General features: G+C 43.7%; 1 protein-coding gene across 1 annotated transcript in view; it reads left to right on the top strand.

Annotated features, from left to right (window-relative positions):
* LOC111150503 (shroom family member 4) overlaps window positions 1-19447 on the top strand; it is a 228826-nt gene extending 209379 nt beyond the window's left edge. The window contains exons 6-9 of the mRNA XM_022507983.1: window positions 6461-7261; window positions 12532-12712; window positions 16935-17204; window positions 18566-19447. Of these exons, the coding sequence (XP_022363691.1) occupies window positions 6461-7261; window positions 12532-12712; window positions 16935-17204; window positions 18566-18835 (1522 nt within the window). The 3' untranslated portion in view covers window positions 18836-19447. The remainder of the gene's footprint in view (window positions 1-6460; window positions 7262-12531; window positions 12713-16934; window positions 17205-18565) is intronic.
* Window positions 19448-19766: the final 319 nt, after the last annotated feature.

Raw genomic sequence — 19766 nt, 5'->3', positions numbered from 1 at the left:
TTCTGCCTACACAGGCCATGTAAATGGGGAGGGGTAGTACTTTAAAATTGGGATTGATGGGGGGGCCTGAGTGGCTCAGTCAGTTAAGCATCTGCCTTAGGCTCAGGTCATGATCCCAGGGTCCTGGGATCGAACCCCACATCAAACTCCTTGCTCAGCGGGGAGCCAGCTTCTTCTCCCTCTGCCTGCCTCTCCCCCTGCTCGTGCTCTTTCTCTCTGTCAAATAAATAAAATCTAAAAAAAAAAAGAATGTTTCTTTAAAAAATCATAAAAACTAAAATAAAATTAGGAGTGTTGCAGAGAATAGCAATTTCCAGGTTGCCTTGTCAGAGCGCAATGCCCTCAGGTAAGGTTACAGTGCCATGAATTAGGACATCAAATATCTAGAAGGGCATGTTTGTTTCTTCCAACTGATTCTGGAGTTGTTCACCTATAGGTAAATCCTGTAAGGCTGGCATAAATGGTTAGTACCTGAACAAGACAACTTAGAATATCGAATCCTTTTGATTTTCACACTGCTCTGAAACCTCAACTTGGTTTGTTTTTTTGTGTTTTTTTTTTTTTTTTAATTATCTGTCCCTTTTAAGGAGATGAGCAGAGTGAGTAAATGAGCCCAGAGTTAAAATCCTTGGTTAGCTTGGGCTTCCTAGCTAGGTACCCATGTGGCTGAGCTGAGACCCGAGATCTCCCAGTTTCTTGGTTGTTGAGCAGAGCTGAATATTAACTAGAGGACAGTACAGTCCAACTCCTTTGGTAAGAACAAGGAGCAAGGCCGAAGCATACAGCAGTGAAGGTTGTACACTGCACAACTGGCACAACCATACACAGTGTCTCTGAGTAAGGGACTCTGTTCTAACAATAAACATAGTTCTGTCATCTGTCATTATTAATCACCTTTCCATGTACCCAGCATTGCTGCTAGGTCCTTTTTATACAGGTAATCCTCACAACGGTGTTATAAGATATTTTCCTGAAACTGAGATAAATTAAATGCTGCCTGCAAGGTCATGCAGCTTTTGGGTTTTGGAGCCTGATTTTACATTTTTACTCGAATTCAGACCCAAGTCTTTCTGACACTGGGTTATTTCCACTCTACTCTCTTGCCTTGCCTTTCCTGTGCTCTGGTGAGGGAAGAGGAAAGGATGGTAAATTTGAGTACTCTTGTCACCCCAGTTGCAGGACATCAACCCAGTGAGGGCCTTTGGAGACCTTGCTGTCACCACCTGCATTTCATAATGCAGCTAGACTGGAGATGAAGGCAGAGAAGGGAGAGAGGCAGGGCAAGAAGGTGGGAAGCTGTGTGGTGATGGGGGGAAGACAGGCTAAATAGATGGGAAGCAAACCTAACTGGAACAAAGAACTCTGTCCCCCTATCTCCATCCCAAACTGTAGCCCTCCCATTGTTTTCACCCTGGACGCTTGTTTCCATAGTAGGGTCTCAGAACCACTTGTATTAGAATCCCTTGGGGGCAGTTGTTAAAAATGCAGATTCCCAGGCATCACCACAGAGGTACTAAATCCCAATTTCTGCGGGGGAGGCTCACCAATTTGCATTTTCAACAACCACTCTGGGTAATTTCACTCAAGAGCCATTTTGATTAGAAACAACTGTCCCAGACCAGTGTTTTCCAACTTTTTTGGATCATGCACCCTCTTCAGAAAGAATTTGGAGCATGCACTTTCAGTATGTTGGTAGTTTATTAATAAATCCCTTATATGTACTAATTTCCTAATATTTATATTTTTATTTTTTTTTTATTTTATTTTTTTTTTTTAAAGATTTTATTTATTTATTTGACAGAGAGAGGTCACAAGTAGACAGACAGGCAGGCAGAGAGAGAAAGGGAGAAGCAGGCTCCCTGCCGAGCAGAGAGCCCGATGCGGGGCTCGATCCCAGGACCCTGAGATCATGACCTGAGCCGAAGGCAGAGGCTTAACCCACTGAGCCACCCAGGCGCCCCCTAATATTTATATTTTTAAATGCAAAACAAAAATGGTGACATTTTTGCAATAGTGTTCTTAGATGAGACTGGTTTCTCGTTTGTCTTTATGTATATTCTAGTTGTTGGGTTTTGGTATTGACATTATGCAGGATTCTTTTCTTTTCCCTCAATAGATTCCACAGTCTAGGAAGTGTAAATAGCATTGAGGTTGTCTGTTCCTTGAAGGTTGGTAGAATTAACACAAGATCATGTGAGTGTGCTATCTTTTTTTTTTTTTTTTTGTCAAATTTATCAACATTGTTTCCTATGATAACAGGTGCATTTAAATATTTCCACTCTTCTGCAATCGGTTTTGGTAACTTTTATTTTCCTAGAAAAACATCCTAAGCTTTCTAATTTGTTTTCATAGAGTAGAACAAAGTATTCTCTTACTCTTTTCATTTACTCTGCAACTGTGGTTATTTCTCCATTTCTAATTTTGTGCATTTGGGGTTTTTAATTAGATTAGCAAGTGGTTTATCTTTTTTATTGTTTTATATTTTCTTTTGAAGTAGTAGCTTTTGGATTTAATTATTAATTCTATCATTTGTTTTCCAGTGTAGTAATTTCTGCCATTAGTTTTCTTTCTGCTTTGCTTAGGTCTATTTTTGTGGCTCTTTTCTTGACATCTTTTGTTCAATGCTTAATTCATTGATCTTAATTTGTTCTTATGTATTAATGTAAGCATTGAAGGCTACAGATTTTCCTGTGACCACTGCTTTATTCAGTCAAATTTTCTAGCTTCTGATATTTCATTGTTATTTTTTAGGTATTCTTCAATTTCAGATCAGATCCCTTCTTTGACTATATTGGGGGATATTTTCTTCCCTTTTATTTTCTATGTACTAGAAGCTTTTGTCTTTCATTTTTGTTATTAATTTCTTGTGTTGTTATGTTGTTATTAGGTACCATTATTTGTACTTCTTTCATTTTTGGCTTAATATGGAGTCAATGTAAGAACGAACAGTTCAATGGACCCTTGAGAATGGAGAAAGTTAAGTGTTCCCATTATCTTAGTTTTGACTGTCATATCTGTCATCAGCTGAAACAGCCTCATAGTTCATTGCTCCCTTTTTCTACCTTTGCATTTCCTATGGCTTTGCTTTATGAATTATGATGCTATGTTATTTGACACATAAAGATTTAGGGTAGTTAGATCTTAATCATGTGTTCTAACCACTAATTCATAGTGCCCCTCTTTGTCTTCTTATTTGATTTTTGCCTTTAATTCTACTTTGTAGGTGGCTCAGTTGGTTAAGTGTCTGCCTTCAGCTCAGGTCATAATCTTGGGGTCCTGGGATCAAATCGCACATCCAGCTTCTTGCTCAGTGGGGATCCTCTCCCTCCACCCTACTTGTGCTCTCTCTCTCTGACAAATAAAATCTTTAAAAAAATAATTCTACTCTGTTATGATATGAATATCATGGTTGTTGGGTTTTTTTCATTTTTGGCATGAATCCATTTATTTTATGGAAGTACACTTGATACACAAAGTTACATTACCTTCAGGTATACAACATAGTGATTTGAGAAGTCTATACATTATGCTGTGCTCACAAGTGTAACTGGAGCCCTGTATCTCCCACTCCCCTTTGCCCATTTTGCCCATCCCCTCTCCCCCAAGATGTACCTATCTGGCTACCATCAGACTGTTTTCTGCACTTATGGGTCCATACCCGCTTATTTATTTGTTCATTTTGTTTTTTAGATTCCACATATGAGTGAGATTATATGGTATTTATCTTTCTCTATCTGACTTATTTCACTTAGCATAATACCATCTAGGTCCATCTGTATTGTTGCAAATGGCAAGATCTCACCCTCTTTTATGGATGAGTAATATCCCTGTGTTTGTGTGTGTGTGTGTGTGTGTTTGTGTGTGTGTATACCATCTTCTTTATCCATTCATCTGTTGACAACACTTGGGTTGCTTCCATATTTTGGCTATTTTAAATAAAGCTGCATTGAACATGGGGGTGCAGATATCTTTTCAAATTAGTGTCTTTGTTTTCTTTGGGTAAGTACCCAATGGAATTTATGGATCATATGATATTTCTATTCATTAATTCATTTATTAAACAAAATTTATTAAATGCCTACTGTGTTGCCAGGCACTAGGTACTAAATAAATGAGACACATAAGATCCTTGCCTTCATGGGGCTTACATTTTAGTTAGAGAGTGGAGCATGAAATAAACAGGTAAAAGTAGGTATGTGATATAATGTTAAGAGGGGATGTGTGTTCTGAGAAAGAACACAAAAGAAAAAGGATAGAAAAAGGATAGAACACAAAAGAAAGAAGGATAAGCCATCTCTATTTTAGATAAGGAGGTCAGGAAAGTCCTCTGCCTGATAGCATTTGTCAACCTTTTACTCTCTACTCAGCACCTTGTTTGTTCCCTGCTGGAGAAAATGCCAGGTGGAACACTTTGCACACAAGGAGGAACTTAAACTCTTAAGGAACTATAGGTGGGCAAAGACCCAAATAAGAAGGGATAGTGGATGGACGTGTGAAGGTGAATTTCTGATCCATGTGAGTGATGAGCTAGCCATGATGGGGACTGGAGATGAGTTCACTGAAGGAGATTTGGTTCTTCATTCTCTCTGAGCTTGGCTACCATTATGTATATGATTATTTTTAAAAGAAATATTCTAAGTCTTCAATATGATTATTGAATGGGTATTCTGTCTGATGATTTAATTGAACTTCTGGAATTTCCTGTCACTAGGCAGTACTTAGCATGATGCTGATTGCTCACAGGCTACAGCAGGAAACCAGATCTTCTGGTTTAGAGGCTTAACTCTTTATACTCTGAGACTGAAGAGCTGTCCTTTGACTTTGGTCACTCTTTATTATACAGAAGCTTGACTTTTTATGCATATTTTTATACTTATTTAAATCAGCCTGGACTTCTTTCTTTGGATATTTTTTCAATTGCTTATAAGATGAGAATCTCATTTTGCCTCACAAGTGACAGTCCTTTTAATCTGTTTATACTTTTTTTTTCTTATAAACATAGAATATATATACATATATACACATGTAACACATACATTAAAATACACACATACACACACACACACACACACACACCCTTAATTCTTGAATCTGGAATTTATTTGGGTACATAATAGAGGGTGCATCTCCAAATATTGCTGTTCTGCAGTTATCTCAAAAAAATTTTTAAGACAGTATTTCTTTTAAAGGTTTTATTTATTTATTTAAGATAGAGCAAGAGTGAGAGAGAGAGCACAAGCAGGGAGAACAGCAGGCAGAGGGAGAAGCAGGCTCTCCACTGATCAGGGAGTTCGATGCAGGGCTCGATCCTCGGACTCTGAGATCATGACCTAACCCGAAGGTAGATGCTCAACTGACTGAGCCACACAAGCACCCCTCCAAAAAAATTTTCTTAAAAAATCATTCTTTATCTCCTTCTTATAGGTGAATTAAATACAATGTTTTTATAGATCGATGTGTTTCTGGGGTTTTCATCCTGTTGTATTAATCAGTAACACACTGTTTTAATTATAATTGCTTTATAATATGCCTAATCCCTCACCCCCACTTCTTCTGTAGCAAAATACTTCTCAATATTATATCTTACTTTAAGTTTCAAGTTAATAAAAAAAGGTTATTGTTAAAAATTCCTGTTGAGAATTCTGACTAGAATTGCATTAGAAGGAGCTATTTTAAACCCAAAATTGTAGATATTTGTGAATTGCCTACTTGATATTTTTTGGTAGAAGTATAAAAACATGGACAGAAAGCATGTCAAATTCACGATACAGTGTGCATCTGGAGAAGCAGCAGGTGAATAGAAGTGGGGAGTGAAAACAAAGGGTATTATGTATTTGTTTTAAAAAAAATCACCAAGTATAGATGGCAGAGTATTAAAATGTGCTAATCCTGGGCAGTAGGTGGGAACATGAATATTTATTATAGCAATCTCTGTATGTTTCTAAATATTTAACATTTTTCATGATTAAAACCAAAGCAAACAAAAACAATACAACAGAATAACCAGACTTGTAAGCCCCAGTACACAGCACATTCAATCGGAGTGCTACGGCATGGGGTACTGTGTGTATCCAGTCTTTAGAGCTAGACTGTCCAGGTTCAAATCCTAGCTCTACCACTTACCAGCTTTATGACCCGGAGCAAGTTACTTAACGTGTCCGTGCCTCAGTTTTCCTGGCTATAAAATTGAGATGCTAATAATAGCTAGCTTCTGGGGTCATTTGTGAATATTAACTAGGACACAAAGCACTTAAAATAGTGCCTGGCATTTAGTACATACTTGATTAAGTGTTAGCTATCAATACTGAGTGCTAGTATTACTACTCTTATGATTGCATTTACTATGTATATTTGCATTGTTCTATGGCCATCTTGAAGTTTGCAGAAATGATGTTATCCAAAACATGGGGCCATCTGAATCTTGCTTGTTTTACACACTCTCCATCTTACTGTTTTGCAGGGAAATGGCTCATTCCAAGGCTAGCTTGTCTTGGGCAACACCGTTCCATCCTTGCCTTGAGAACCCAGCACTGGACTTGTCAAGCTACCGAGCGATCTCTTCCCTTGACCTTCTCGGAGACTTCAAGCACTCCTCGAAAGAAACAGAGGAAACTTCCGCTTATGAGGAGGGGAGCTCCATGGCCTCCATGCCCCGCCCGCTGCGGAGTCGTGCCTTCTCAGAGAGTCACATCAGCTTGGAGCCACAGAGCTCTGGGGCCTGGGGGCAGCATAGGAGAGAGCTCTTTACCAAAGTTGATGAGACCCAGCGGGATCCTCTGGGAGCCCGAAAGAAGGCCTTTCCTCCTCCTCGCCCTCCTCCTCCCAACTGGGAGAAGTACAGGCTTTTCCGGGCAACCCAGCAGCAGCAGCAGCAGCAACAGAAGCAGCAACAAGAGGAGGAGGAAGAGGAGGAAGAAGAGGGAGAAGAGGAGGAAGAGGAGGAAGGGGGAGAGGATGAAGGGGAGGAGGAGGAGCTGCCCCCCCAGTATTTCAGTTCAGAAACCACTGGTAGCAGTGCCCTCCATCCTGAAGAGGTCCTGGAGCAGCCACAACCCCTGGGCTTTGGCCACTCGGAGGCTTCGAAGCAGAGCTCACAGAGCCCCCCAGCAGAACAAGAGTCCTCTGGTCTCCACCCCAGCGATTTCCTGCCTCCAGTGAGGGGCCACTTGGGATCTCAACCTGAGAAGACTCAGCCCCCTTGCTGTTACAGTACGGGTGGGCTTTGGAGGACATCAGAGAAGGAAATCGCCAACTCCCCCAAGTAAGTGCTTATGAAAAACAGGTCCCCAACACGGCTGCAGCGTGAGTTTGAACTTCACCTCCACCGTTTACCACCTGTGTGACATTGGCTTAACCGAGTAATTAAACTGTTCCCAGCCTCACATTTTTCTCACCAGGAAAACGGGCATGATGATACCCATTCCACATGGTTGTCATTAAGATGAAGACAAGCTCTATAAAGCAGAGAGCCCTGTGTGTAGCTCATAGTAGGTGCTTGGTAAATGGTAGTTGTTGAGGTTCTTAAATATCACTATCCAAATACTATCTTATTTCTCAGTTTGCCTTTAAGATATGCATCAGTGTCAGGCCCCTGAGCCAGAACACATTAAACCCGTTGTTGCCTCCTGGCATTTCCCCAAAGCCTGGCTCAGGCTCTTTCCTGCCTTTTCTTTTGCTCACTCTCTAGAAGGAGAGGCCTGCTCACAGCCTGACCAGCCTCTGCTCCAGGACCTGTCTGGGCTTTGAAACTCCTCCCCGAGTTGTTCCTGGGGCTGGGCGCTTTATGCCCTGCCCATTCCTTACAACAGTTAAGGTCACTCTTAGCTGCCTCTTCCACTTTCTCCAACACCCCCAGCCCTGTTACCCTGCCTCTTTGCATTTGCTTCGGTGGGCCATAGACAGCAGTTGATGGGGTGGGCAGGGAGGCCAAAGCAGGAGGGTAGTCTGGCCACGGGGCTGCTGGTGTCTGTTTGCCTCCCTGTGCCTGTGCTCATCAGCATGGCATACAGTGCCTGGTGGTTGTCGTCTTAGCTCCAAAGCAGAAGAGCTCTGGCTTCAGCTCTGCTGGGCGTCCTGCAGAGAGCTCAGCCCACACTCTGCTGGGGGAGCGGCTGGGGGGCAAGTGTCTATACACTAAGTGCTTTCTTCAAATCCCCTTACAGATGGAACAGGCCTGAGACACTGTTGCTATTAGAAGTACCTTGTTTTCCTGTCTCTTACCCACCCACAGCTCCTTTACCCGGCAACTTGGACCTAGTAGAGTTTTCCAGCACCAGGTCAACAAGCACAGCGCAACAGGGCCCAGCTAGCTCCTAGACACCATGAGAATCTCTCATTGGAGCCCTCATGGCTGCTTCTCGAGCTGTCCATCTAGCTGGAGAGTGTTCTTACTGTGATGAGAACATGCTTTGTGGAAAGGGACTGTGGTCGCTTCCTGTCCCGGCAGGGAGAAGGGAAGGTGACCTAGCAGAGAGTAGGCACTTAACATTTAAGAAGACAGAACAGATAAACGAATAGCTGAACGGGTATTAAGCATTTGCTGTGGGCCACACGCCGCTAGTCGTTTTATCCCCCTGATTTCTTTTAACCCCCAATAGCCTTGTGGGCCATTTGACAGATGAAGAAATTACAGCTGTGGAAAATAAGGGACTAACAGACTCTGATCCCAAAGCTAGACCTGCATGCTCTAAAACCTATGCTTCATTTGCCATCCTAGGCAGCCTCTCTCAGAAAGATCCTGTTCTTGCAACCAGCAAGGCCTTTACGAGGCCTTTGGGCCCCTGTAGGGCAGAGGGTCCCAGCGGTCATAGTTACAGGGCCCAGACTTGCCCCTTTCAGCCTCCTACTCCTTCCTCCTTTTATGTACCTCCATTCACCTTGGTGCCTTGGCCAGAGAGAAGGAAACTGCTATTACTAGAGATCTTGTAATCCGTTCCAGAGATTTATTTTGTTTAATGACTATAGGATGCAAGGGGAAACATCTGTTTGCACACAGCCCTAGCTAGCTGTGGTTGCAGAGAATCAGTTATAGATGCCTCTTTGAATGGTGTGGATTTAAGGAACAGCATTATTCCCAACAAAGCTAATATTTTTAAAATTTTTTTATTTTTTTACTTTTCAGTGTACTAGAATTCATTGTTTATGTACCACACCCAGTGCTCCATGCAATACGTGCCCTCCACAATACCCACCACCAGGCTGGCCCAACTTCCCACCCCCCACCCCTTCAAAACCCTCAGATTGTTTTTCAGAGTCCATAGTCTCTCATGGTTCATCTCCCCCTCCAATTTCCCTCAATTCCCTTCTCCTCTCCATCTCCCCATGTCCTCCGTGTTATTTCTTATGCTCCACAAATAAGCAAAACCATATGATACTTGACTCTCTCTGCTTGACTTATTTCACTCAGCATAATCTCTTCCAGTCCCATCCATGTTGATACAAAAGTTGGGTATTCATCCTTTCTGATGGAGGCATAATACTCCATAGTGTATATGGACCACATCTTCCTTATCCATTCGTTCATTGAAGGGCATCTTGGTTCTTTCCACAGTTTGGCGACTGTGGCCATTGCTGCTATGAACATTGGGGTACAGATGGCCCTTCTTTTCACTACATCTGTATCTTTGGGGTAAATACCCAGTACTGCAATTGCAGGGTCATAGGGAAGGTCTATTTTTAATTTCTTAAGGAATCTCCACACTGTTTTCCAAAGTGGCTGCACCAACTTGCATTCCCCAACAGTGGAAGAGGGTTCCGCTTTCTCCACATCCTCTCCAACAACACATTGTTTCCTGTCTTGTTATAATATATATTTTTGCCTACTTCCTATGTGCCAAGCATTGTTCTAAGCACTTTTGTGTGTTGATGGATTTAATCTTCACAACCAGCCTATGAAATAGATACCATTAGTGTCCTACATCTTGTAGGTGAGAAAAGTGTGGCACAGGGGAACTAAAGATCACAGGGTGTCGGAACCCAGGTCGTGTGGCTCACTGTGCCCATTACATCCTCCCACGATGTCTGGACTCCTCCAGATCATATTCCAGACCCTGGGAGAGCATAGGGTTCTAACCGGAAGGAAGTCGCTTTAAGATTTTTTAAAGGATAAGTCTTAGGGATAGGTAGATGTATTGTATTTTGAATCTAAAATGCAAAAAAAAAAAAAAAAAAAGACATGCTAATTTCAGCCAGGTCAAACCAGAGCATCTCCATAACCCACATACTATTCAGTTACAAAATGCTAGGATACATATGAAAGCAGGTTAGTGAAATTTTCAAGTGTTAAGTCTCCTAACTCTGGCTTGAGTACAGGTATAGTTTACTTTCTGAGCTCTATGCATTTCCTCTCAGTGCTCTGCAGAAGGAATCTGATTTTTGCTTCAGTGTTCCTTATCAAATGCAGATTATGTTTCTTAGATTTCCTGTAACTTCTGCCTTGTCCATGGAGATTATGAGGACAGGAGCACTAACACATAATGCCTAATATGATACACTGTGACATGGTACAGGGCTGTGTCTGCTGTGATCTGAGTCTATAATTAGCATATCCCTTAAAAAATATTTCCAGTTTTATTGAAATATAAGTGACATGCAGCCACATCCCTTTTTTCCCCTTAATTCTGTACTTTCTCTTAGCATTTTCTGACTCTGAACTCTCTCACACATGTCCTATATATTTTTTTCTTATAGGTAAGAATTCCCTAAGTTCATATATTCATATTCCTTCCAGAATGTTCTCTCTTGTCTGCTAACAAAGATCTAGTCCAGCCAGAAAATTCCTTACATGCAAGGTTTTATATGATGTCAGGTTGTCACTTTGGCAGGATGGCATAGTGACATAGTGGAGTTAGGTCGCCTCGGTCTAAATCTTGGGTCTGTCATTTACTATTTGGTGACCTTGAGGAAGTCACTTTTCCTCTTCCACTTTCTCAGTGCCTAATGTTCCTTATCTGTAAAATGGTTGTCATGAGCATTACATTTTTAATCTCTATGTATACACATACACACATACACCCCTCACATACAGAAAAACACATCATAGGACAGCTTCTAAGACATAGTAAGCCATGTCTGCATATTAGCTAGTGTTGTTCGTTTATTAGTGTTATTATCTTAAAAACCCACAGGTAAGATGAATACCTTGGATGAGGAATATTGGCATGCCCAAGTTTCTTTTGTGTGATGAATTAGGAGGCAGCATAGCATGAATCAGTAAATAGCTGTGGAGCCTTTTAACCATTATTTTTGACCTTTATCTAAGAGCTGCAAGTAGCTGCAAAAATGACTAATGAGTTTCTCCTATTTTTCCTTTCAAATAGCTAGAGGTTAGCAAAGGGTCAGTGACACAGACAGGTGGAAGGTTGGGGTGGCTGGTAAGCTCCAAGAATATAGTGGGGGTGGGCCTCCCTGTTGCATAAGCCATGGGTAGAATTATTTGCCCTTCTGTCACTGAAAGCTGACATTAAAGCATTTCTCTTTATTTCCTTCCTCACACCAGACCAGAAGCGTCGATGGCAGAAGAGTCCAAACCCAAGCCAGCGTGGAGCCAGAGCTACTTCTTCCCTGAGGAGCAGTTCTCTTTCGTGGGCTGGGGCTCTGAGAAGCAGCACCTCAGCCCCACGGGCTTCAGTGAACCCAAGACAACAGGGTCTGCCGCTACACTTGTCAAGCCCCTGGGTGCCACGGGTTACAATTTTTCCCCATTTCATTCTGCAACCATGGAGGAGGCTGGGGCCATTGGGGATATGCCCAAAGTGGAGAGATGCTATCCCTTCCCAGGCTGAAGGCCTGCCTCACAGGCAGTCTCAGAAGAGCTCATGATACATGTGGTAGGCTGTGACCAGTCCCTGGCAGGGGTGTTAACCCCAGCCTCCAGCATGGTGACCACTGCTGAAGTCACGGGTGTCCTCTTTGCTGTGGGTGATCTGCTGTGGGTGATCTGCAGCGGAGGGGCCACGTCAATCAGGAGTGGCACCACCGGGAAAGAATAAATTATGAGAGTATCCAGGAAAGCTGTGGGGTGCCTCTGTAAGCAAGTAGACTAGATAGAGCTGGAGAGAGCAGCAATGCAGCCTGGGCAGGAGGGAAGTCAACAGTCTTGGAGGATGAATAGCTAAGGTCTCAGATATATCCCTGCTACCTCCTCCCTCCCTGGGGATTTATATGCCAGGGCCATGAACTGAAGGGAATCATGGAAAATCAGAAGCTCAGAACTTTGTAGCCTCCTAGTCTTTCTGGATCTTAGTGGGGCGCTGACCAAACCAAATCATCCCTAAAGAATTTCCCCTACCTATTGAAGTCAGGGGCATAGAAATAGCCTTCTAAGTTCTCAAAGTTGGCCTTGCCTTGGCTTTTGGGTAATCTTCATGTGGCCAGTTGACATTTCAACAGTGATTCCTGGTCCATCATTTCCTTATTCCATAGCTCCTTGGTGAAGCAGGGTCCTGTTTTCACAAATGGGGAAATTAAGAAGCAGAAAGTTTAGGAGCCTCTCAACAGAGGTGTTCAAATGGTCATTCTTTGTTTCCACAGACAAGAATTTCAGCACTTCTCACCTCCTCTGGGGGCCCCAGGGATGCCTACCTCTTACTCAGCCTATTACAATATTTCTGTGGCCAAGGCAGAACTGTTGAACAAGTTGAAAGACCAACCCGAAATGGCAGAGATTGGCCTGGGAGAGGAAGAAGTTGACCATGAACTGGCTCAAAAAAAGGTGAAGTTTTCCAATATGTCTTAGATTTTTAGCATTTAATTTGTGTGATTGGAGGTTGACCTGCCCTCTACACTCTCCAGAACAACTTGGTACATCCCCGTACCAAGTTGTCCCCATTCAGTATGGACATCAAATTAGCCTCTTTGGGTTCCTCACAAATGCAACTCCGGTCTCTTTTTGATCCAGCCAATAAGAGTAATGATAGTAATAGAAGTCATCATTATCATCGTCACTGTGTCTCTCGAATCCCTAAAACAACTAGACAGTGATCCCCTTTTTTCCAATTAAGAAGATTAGGTTGCCCAGGGTTATAGACCTACTGGTATATCCAGGACTTGAAGTCAAGACTGTCACACTTTCTACTTTACCACGCCGTCCCTCTGAAATTAGCCAGCCTTGTAAGTAACTTGGTGCCCATGGCACATCAGTTTTTGTCAGCAAGCTCAAACCAATAGCAGGCATTGATTGTATTCTCTGTATCACTTTCTGGGAGAGGGAATAGACTGACTAAACCAAAAAAAAAAAAAAAGGAGAAAATAGAGGCTGGTAAATGTTAGTATTTATTTGCAAGAATAATCCATAATCTCTCAAAAATAGTAGAACAAGTGATAGAAATGATCTTTTTGCTGCAAAGCCTCCCTGTTCTTCCTGTAAGCATCACTAGGCTAGTTTTCTAATCAAATTCCTGGAATCACTTTGCCCTCCCTGCACTTACCCATTTTATTTCGTAAGCAAATAGGGTTTCCATGGTAACCCCAAAGGCCTAATTTACCAGTTTGTGAACATCTGAACTCAATGTAAATTGCTCCTCTGCCCATGCTTCTCATTCAGGGCATGACCTGTAGGAAAGCTCAACGCCATTTGCAGGAGACTCCCCACCACTTTCAAATCTGAAGCAAAATGTCAGGGAAAGAATTGGAAGCATGGTGGTATCAGAGTTGTATTGATTCAGATGCCTGCCTCCTTGGCTTCTGTGTTCCCTGAGCATGGCAAGGCTGCTTCCGGCTTACTCGGGACCTCTTTATTAGGAGCAAAGCTAATAAGAGTCTGACCAGGAAAAGAGAAAAATGACCAGAAATAGCAAAGCACGGAATAGCAGGTAGTGATTTGAAGTGATTGTGGGGAAGCTAGGACAGCTTTTGTCTGAGGAAGACAGGTGAAGAAGGTCACCAATTTGCAATATCCTAGAAAAGCAACTCCTGCTCTAGCTGGGTCTGTGATGATTCCTCAGCTCTATCCAGTACACTTTCCCCAGGACTGAAGTTCAGGTTGCAAAGGTAGGTGCCAAGAACAAAGGGCTGTCTTCGTTTGCATCCTTCCAGATCTATGGAACGATGGAACCCAAGAGCTATGGTGGGTAGGTGATTTTCCAAGTTAATCGTTTGGCCCCCAGCCCTCCCTTGTCCCTGGCATTGAGTTTTGTTTGGGAAAGCAAAGGGGAGAGGTATAACTGGGACCCTCTTGGCATCTAATTAATTGTGTCGTGTCATTTGTAGCATTGATTCCTAATTCCCAGTGGGTTTTAGAATTTTCCCTACATGTAAACCTATGATGCTTCAGTCTTTTTTTTTTTAAAGATTTTATTTATTTATTTGACAGACAGAGATCACAAGTAGGCAGAGAGGCAGGCAGAGAGAGAGGAAGGGAAGCAGGCTCCCCACTGAGCAGAGAGCCCGACATGGGGCTCGACCCCAGGACCCTGGGATCACGACCTGAGCCGAAGGCAGAGGCTTTAACCCACTGAGCCACCCAGGCGCCCCTGATGCTTCAGTCTTAAGATCATGGTGATCTCCTGACTTCTGACCGGTTCTGAAATAATTACCAGGCCCTGGACCCAGAGCAGACTCTCTTGGGACATTTCCTGGACATTTCTCCTTGGACATTTCTAAATAAACTACTAGAAAGGAACACATGTTAGAAAACAACAAGCCTGTGGCCCACAGTGCCTGGGTGTGAGTAATAATAAAACAAACCCTGAAGCAGGGTGTGTGGATGGCTCAGTCAGTCAAGCATTCAGCTGTTGATTTCAGCTCAGGTCATGAGCTCAGAGTCATAATAAGGTAGAGCCTTGTGTTGGGCTACATGCTGGGTGTGGAGTCTGCTTAAGATTCTCTCTCTGCCCCTCCCCACCTGCTCGTGTGCACTCTCTCTCCCTCTCTCTACCTAAAAAAAAAAAAAATATATATATATATATATATATATATATATATGAAAAGAACAAACACTGAAGAGTACTTCAATATATATACACAAGATACAAGATACTGTTCTAAGTGCGTAACCTGTATTAACTCATTTTATTCTCAGAACAGTACTATGAGGTAAGTACTATTGTTATCCCATTTTTTAGATGGGGAAATTGAAGCACAGAAAGGTTGAGTGATTTGCTCAAGGTTACACTGGTGCTTTGTGGCAGAACTGGGGTTCAAACCCAAGTACTTTGGCACTAGCGTCCATGCCCTTAACCATAGTGCGATGCTGAGCAGAGACTGTGAGCAACCTGGGGCAGCTCAGTTCTTGTTAGGACTGTGCACCACGCAAGTATCTACTAGCTCAGAGTGTGTGATTGATAATAATAATAATAACAACAACAATAGCAGCAGCAGCAGCAGCAATACTAAACAGGTATTGAGCACTTAAGGTGCCAGGCAAAATACGAAGCATTTTACTTCTATGATCTCACTTAACCCTCACGATGGTGGTGGGGAGGGGTAGGAGAAGAGAAGCTTCTCCAGTTTACAGATGAGGAAACGGAGGACTCCATGAGATTGGGTATCTTGCCCAAGGTCACACACTTTGGAGGGGGTGGAATTGGAATCCAGGCATCTCTGACTCCAAATGGCTGCTCTACTACACTACCTTCCTATGAGTGGAGTTCCAGAACTGGTTACACCCAGAGGCAAGACAGATCAGAAGACACAGGAAGTGCTTCTCTTAAGAAACTTATCATCAGGGCACCTGGGTGGCTCAGTCGGTTTAAGGGTCTGCCTTCAGCTCAGGTCATGATCTCAGGGTCCTGGGATTGAGCCCAGCATCAGGTTCCCTGCTCAGTGGGGAGCCTGCTTCTCTCTCTCCCTCTGCCTCTGCCTTCTGCTACCTGTGCTTGTGCTGTCGTGCACTCATGCATGCTCTTCCTCTCTCTCAAGTGAATAAATAATATCTTTAAAAAAAAGAAACTTATCATCAGCAGAAGAGGGATCAGATGCACCCACGTAAAACAGGGAATGAACAACTTCAAATTACACTCTAGTGTTCTATTTCTGAAAGACAGGAGAGTTCAGAAAAAGAGATCATTGAAAGGAAGGGCTATGGAGGCAGAAGCTTCCTGCAGGGAGGGTGGGAGCAAAGCTGGGCTCTGAAGAAAGAAGGGGATTAGTCAAAGTGAAGGAAGAGATGGAGAGCAGGTAGAACTGCATAAAGCAAATCAGGAACGCATGGATGAGTGTTGTAAATGCAGATGGAAAGGGGCAAATCCTGAAAGCTTGAATCTTGAGATTGGAATGGTAGGGTGGGGCCAGGCTGAATGACAGCAATAGCAGCCAGCCTTTATTAAACACTTAGTCCCTGCTAAGCCCATTGCACATATTATCTCATTCAACGAGGTGGGTACTGCAGTTATGCCCATTTTGCCAATCAAGAGTGTAAAAGTCCATGAAGAAATTTGCCCAAGGTCACACAGCCAGGAAGGGGGGCAGAACTAGAAGTCAGACCTAGTTATGGGGACTTCAGAACCCACAGTCTTATCCAAAAGGCCTCAAAAGCCAAACGGAGAGGGGGTAAAGAGCCAGCACAGTGCCATGCACAGAAGGGGTACTTGAGTGGATTGAAGGACAATCCATGAAGCCAAAGGCAAACACTTGATGACAATGCTTTTCCAACCCATGCTCTCACAAGCATTCCAATTCCTATTTATTAAGTAGTCTCAGCAAGTATTTATTAAGTTACATCTGGCAAATGAGAATTAGTCCATGGGTACCACTTACCTGATGCCAAGAAATTTGGTGGTGGCAGAGTCCTACGAGATCTGAAGAAATAGGTGGGAGAGAGGACACCTGTCCAGAAAACTGGAATTTCTCATGACTTGCTCGGGTTTCCTTTGTTTCTGAGGACGCATAGAGTCTACCATCTTTTTCAGGGATCCCAAAACAGAGGTTACAGGCACAGATCAGTTTCTTTGAGTCCCCATTCTCATCCCTTGCCTCCTCCTATTGATTTCTCCTAGATACAGCTTATTGAGAGCATCAGTAGAAAGCTTTCTGTCCTGCGGGAGGCCCAGCGAGGACTGCTAGAGGACATCGGTGCCAATTCTGCCCTTGGGGAGGAGGTGGAAGCCAACCTAAAAGCGGTCTGTAAATCCAATGAGTTTGAAAAATACCGTTTGTTTATCGGGGACCTGGACAAAGTGGTCAACCTGTTGCTGTCCCTCTCTGGACGACTGGCCCGGGTGGAGAATGCTCTCAACAGCATCGATTCAGAGGCCAACCAGGAGAAGGTAGAGTTGGGGTCTCTGGGGGGTTAGATGGGGGATATGCTATCTGTTCCTTCTCGGGGCTCCCTCTTTCAAGTTTGGCTTATCTGGGACACAATAAAGCATAGTATGGGCACTGGCTTTTAAGTGCCTGGAAATTCTGGCTCTACCAACAATTAACTGTGTGACTGTGGGCAACTTAACTGTATTCTGTCTCAGTCTCTTCAAAAACACACTACCTATACCTCATGGGGTTCTAAAAATTAAATTAGATAATCCAGAGTATGTGGGTGGCTCAGTCATTTAAGCGTCTGCCTTTGGCCCAAGTCATGATCCCAGGGTCCTGGGATCGAGTCCTGCATTGGGCTCCCTGCTCTGTGGGGAGTCTGCTTTTCCCTCTCACTCTCCCTCAGTGCTCTCCTTCTCTCAAATAAATAAAATCTTAAATAAATATATAACATAATACATATTAATTACTTAAAACAGGGCCTGGAACAGGGTAAAAGCTGAATGAGTGCTACCTGCCAGTAATAGTAGTAGCAGTAGTAGTAGTAGTAGTAGTAGTAGTAGTAGTAGTAGAAGTAGTGGTAGTGGTATCAATAGTGATAGTGGTAGTAATAGTAGTAGTGGTTGTGGTGGTGGTGGTGGTATTATTGGCGCTAGTGCTAATAACAGTAGTAATAGTAGTAATGGTACTGATGGTGGTAGTAAGAGTAGTAGTAGGAATAGTTGTGGTGGTATTGGTGGTGCTGGTGGTAATAGTAGTAGTAGCAGCAGCAGCAGCAAGTTTACCTCGTTTTCTCTCTGAGTTGGAGGACAAGGTCTCACCAAGTAGCTGAGATTGGGAGTCTATCAGTTTCACAGGTTGGGCCACTCTGCATATATCCCTGACCCAAAAGTGCATTACCTTTCCACACAGAAGTGGTTTGGGATACAGATTGGAATCCATAATAAGAGGCACATATGCACATGCGTACACACACAGATATGTACACTCACACCTGTACACCAACACAGAGACACACACCATTTTGAAAGCACCATCACAGTGCTCTTTGTTCTCCGGATGGAAGGGGCATGAGCTGGCTTTGTCAGAGCCTTCACCCACCCAAACCCCGGTGGTGGTCCATGGATGAAAGACCATTTAGGGATGGAAAGGGGTGAATGCACATCGCCCCGTCCAGAATCACTGTTGTGTTCATCCTCCCCCCTGCTCTAGGAAAGAAGGGCTTTTGCATGAAGGCCGACTTCATGGCAGCAAGTCTAGGGATGATTAATTAGCGCAGAGTGGGGAGCTGTTGGCAGCAGCGTTCCTGGTGGAGCCATGGGTTAGGCAGCCGACTGGGAACTGGGATGGCTCTTAACTGGTCTATCTGATTCCTCAGTTGGTGCTGATAGAGAAGAAGCAGCAGCTGACAGGGCAGTTGGCAGACGCCAAGGAGCTGAAGGAGCATGTGGACCGCCGGGAGAAGCTGGTGTTTGGCATGGTCTCCCGCTACCTGCCTCAGGACCAGCTCCAAGACTACCAGCACTTTGTGAAGATGAAATCTGCTCTCATCATCGAACAGCGAGAGCTGGAGGAGAAGATCAAGCTTGGGGAAGAGCAGCTAAAATGTCTCAGGGAGAGCCTACTCCTGGGGCCCAGCAATTTCTAATCCACCAGCAGACTGACATGCCGTCCCTGCCCAGACACAATGGGAAGTGCTTTCAACCTTTGTTAGCAGTTTGTTAGCAAGTAGATAGCAGTTAGTTAGCAGTTTGTTCCATAGCCTCTACCTTGGACATCTGTCACTGCCCCTCACCTAGCAATGCCCCCAACCAGCTAGGAGTCCCTGAGGAGGCCCCAAACTTCTACCCTAGGGAGAAGCAAGAAGCAGGAGGTGCCTGCAGCAAGGTGTGATTATACAACCACAGTCTCCTTCCCACGGTTTGCATAGGCAAGCACTCACTGCACACAGAACCAAAAAATGTCTTCATTCTTCTTGGTACCAGGACTCCAAAGACATCATGCACTCACCACCCATCCACACCACAATCAGCCTCTCGAGGCTCAGAGAGAATCTGCCTGTGTAGCTCCATCCTGCCCAAAGTTCATTGCCCAGCCATTTCCCACAGAGATCTGAATATCTCGAAGGTATCACTCACCAGCAATTTAAGGGCCTCATGTAAGCTTTGCAGTGGGAAGCACAGAAGAAGATATTACACGAAACAGAATGTAAGCAAAGACTGGGAATCCCTAGGTGCCCCTGCAGAAGCTAGGCTTACACGAATCAGCTCCATCCCCACCTTCCCCAGCAGCTGATTGAGGGGGGAAGGAGGCCTACTCTCAGCCCTGGCCAGTGTGGCCTTCCTCCTGTCCTGAGATTTTTGGCCTACCACATCCTGTCCCTTCCTGCCTTTCATTGCTGGGGGTTATAGGTGCCTACCCTAAGGTCTTCACACTATGGGCCATTAAGAGCCCCACTAAAGCTGACTTCTGGATACACATTTCATTATTGGGGGAGGGGTTCTTTGTTGTATTTTAAATGACATTTTGATTTTATTTATTTTTGTGTTTTGATTTTTTTTCTTTTTTTTTAACTAAGA

Source organism: Enhydra lutris, unplaced genomic scaffold, assembly GCF_002288905.1.
Source record: "Enhydra lutris kenyoni isolate GAN:26980312 unplaced genomic scaffold, ASM228890v2 scaffoldscaffold23, whole genome shotgun sequence".
Taxonomy (NCBI): Eukaryota; Metazoa; Chordata; class Mammalia; order Carnivora; family Mustelidae; genus Enhydra; species Enhydra lutris.
The sequence above is the reverse complement of the archived record's forward strand: the minus strand, read 5'-3'. Positions and strand labels throughout refer to the sequence as shown.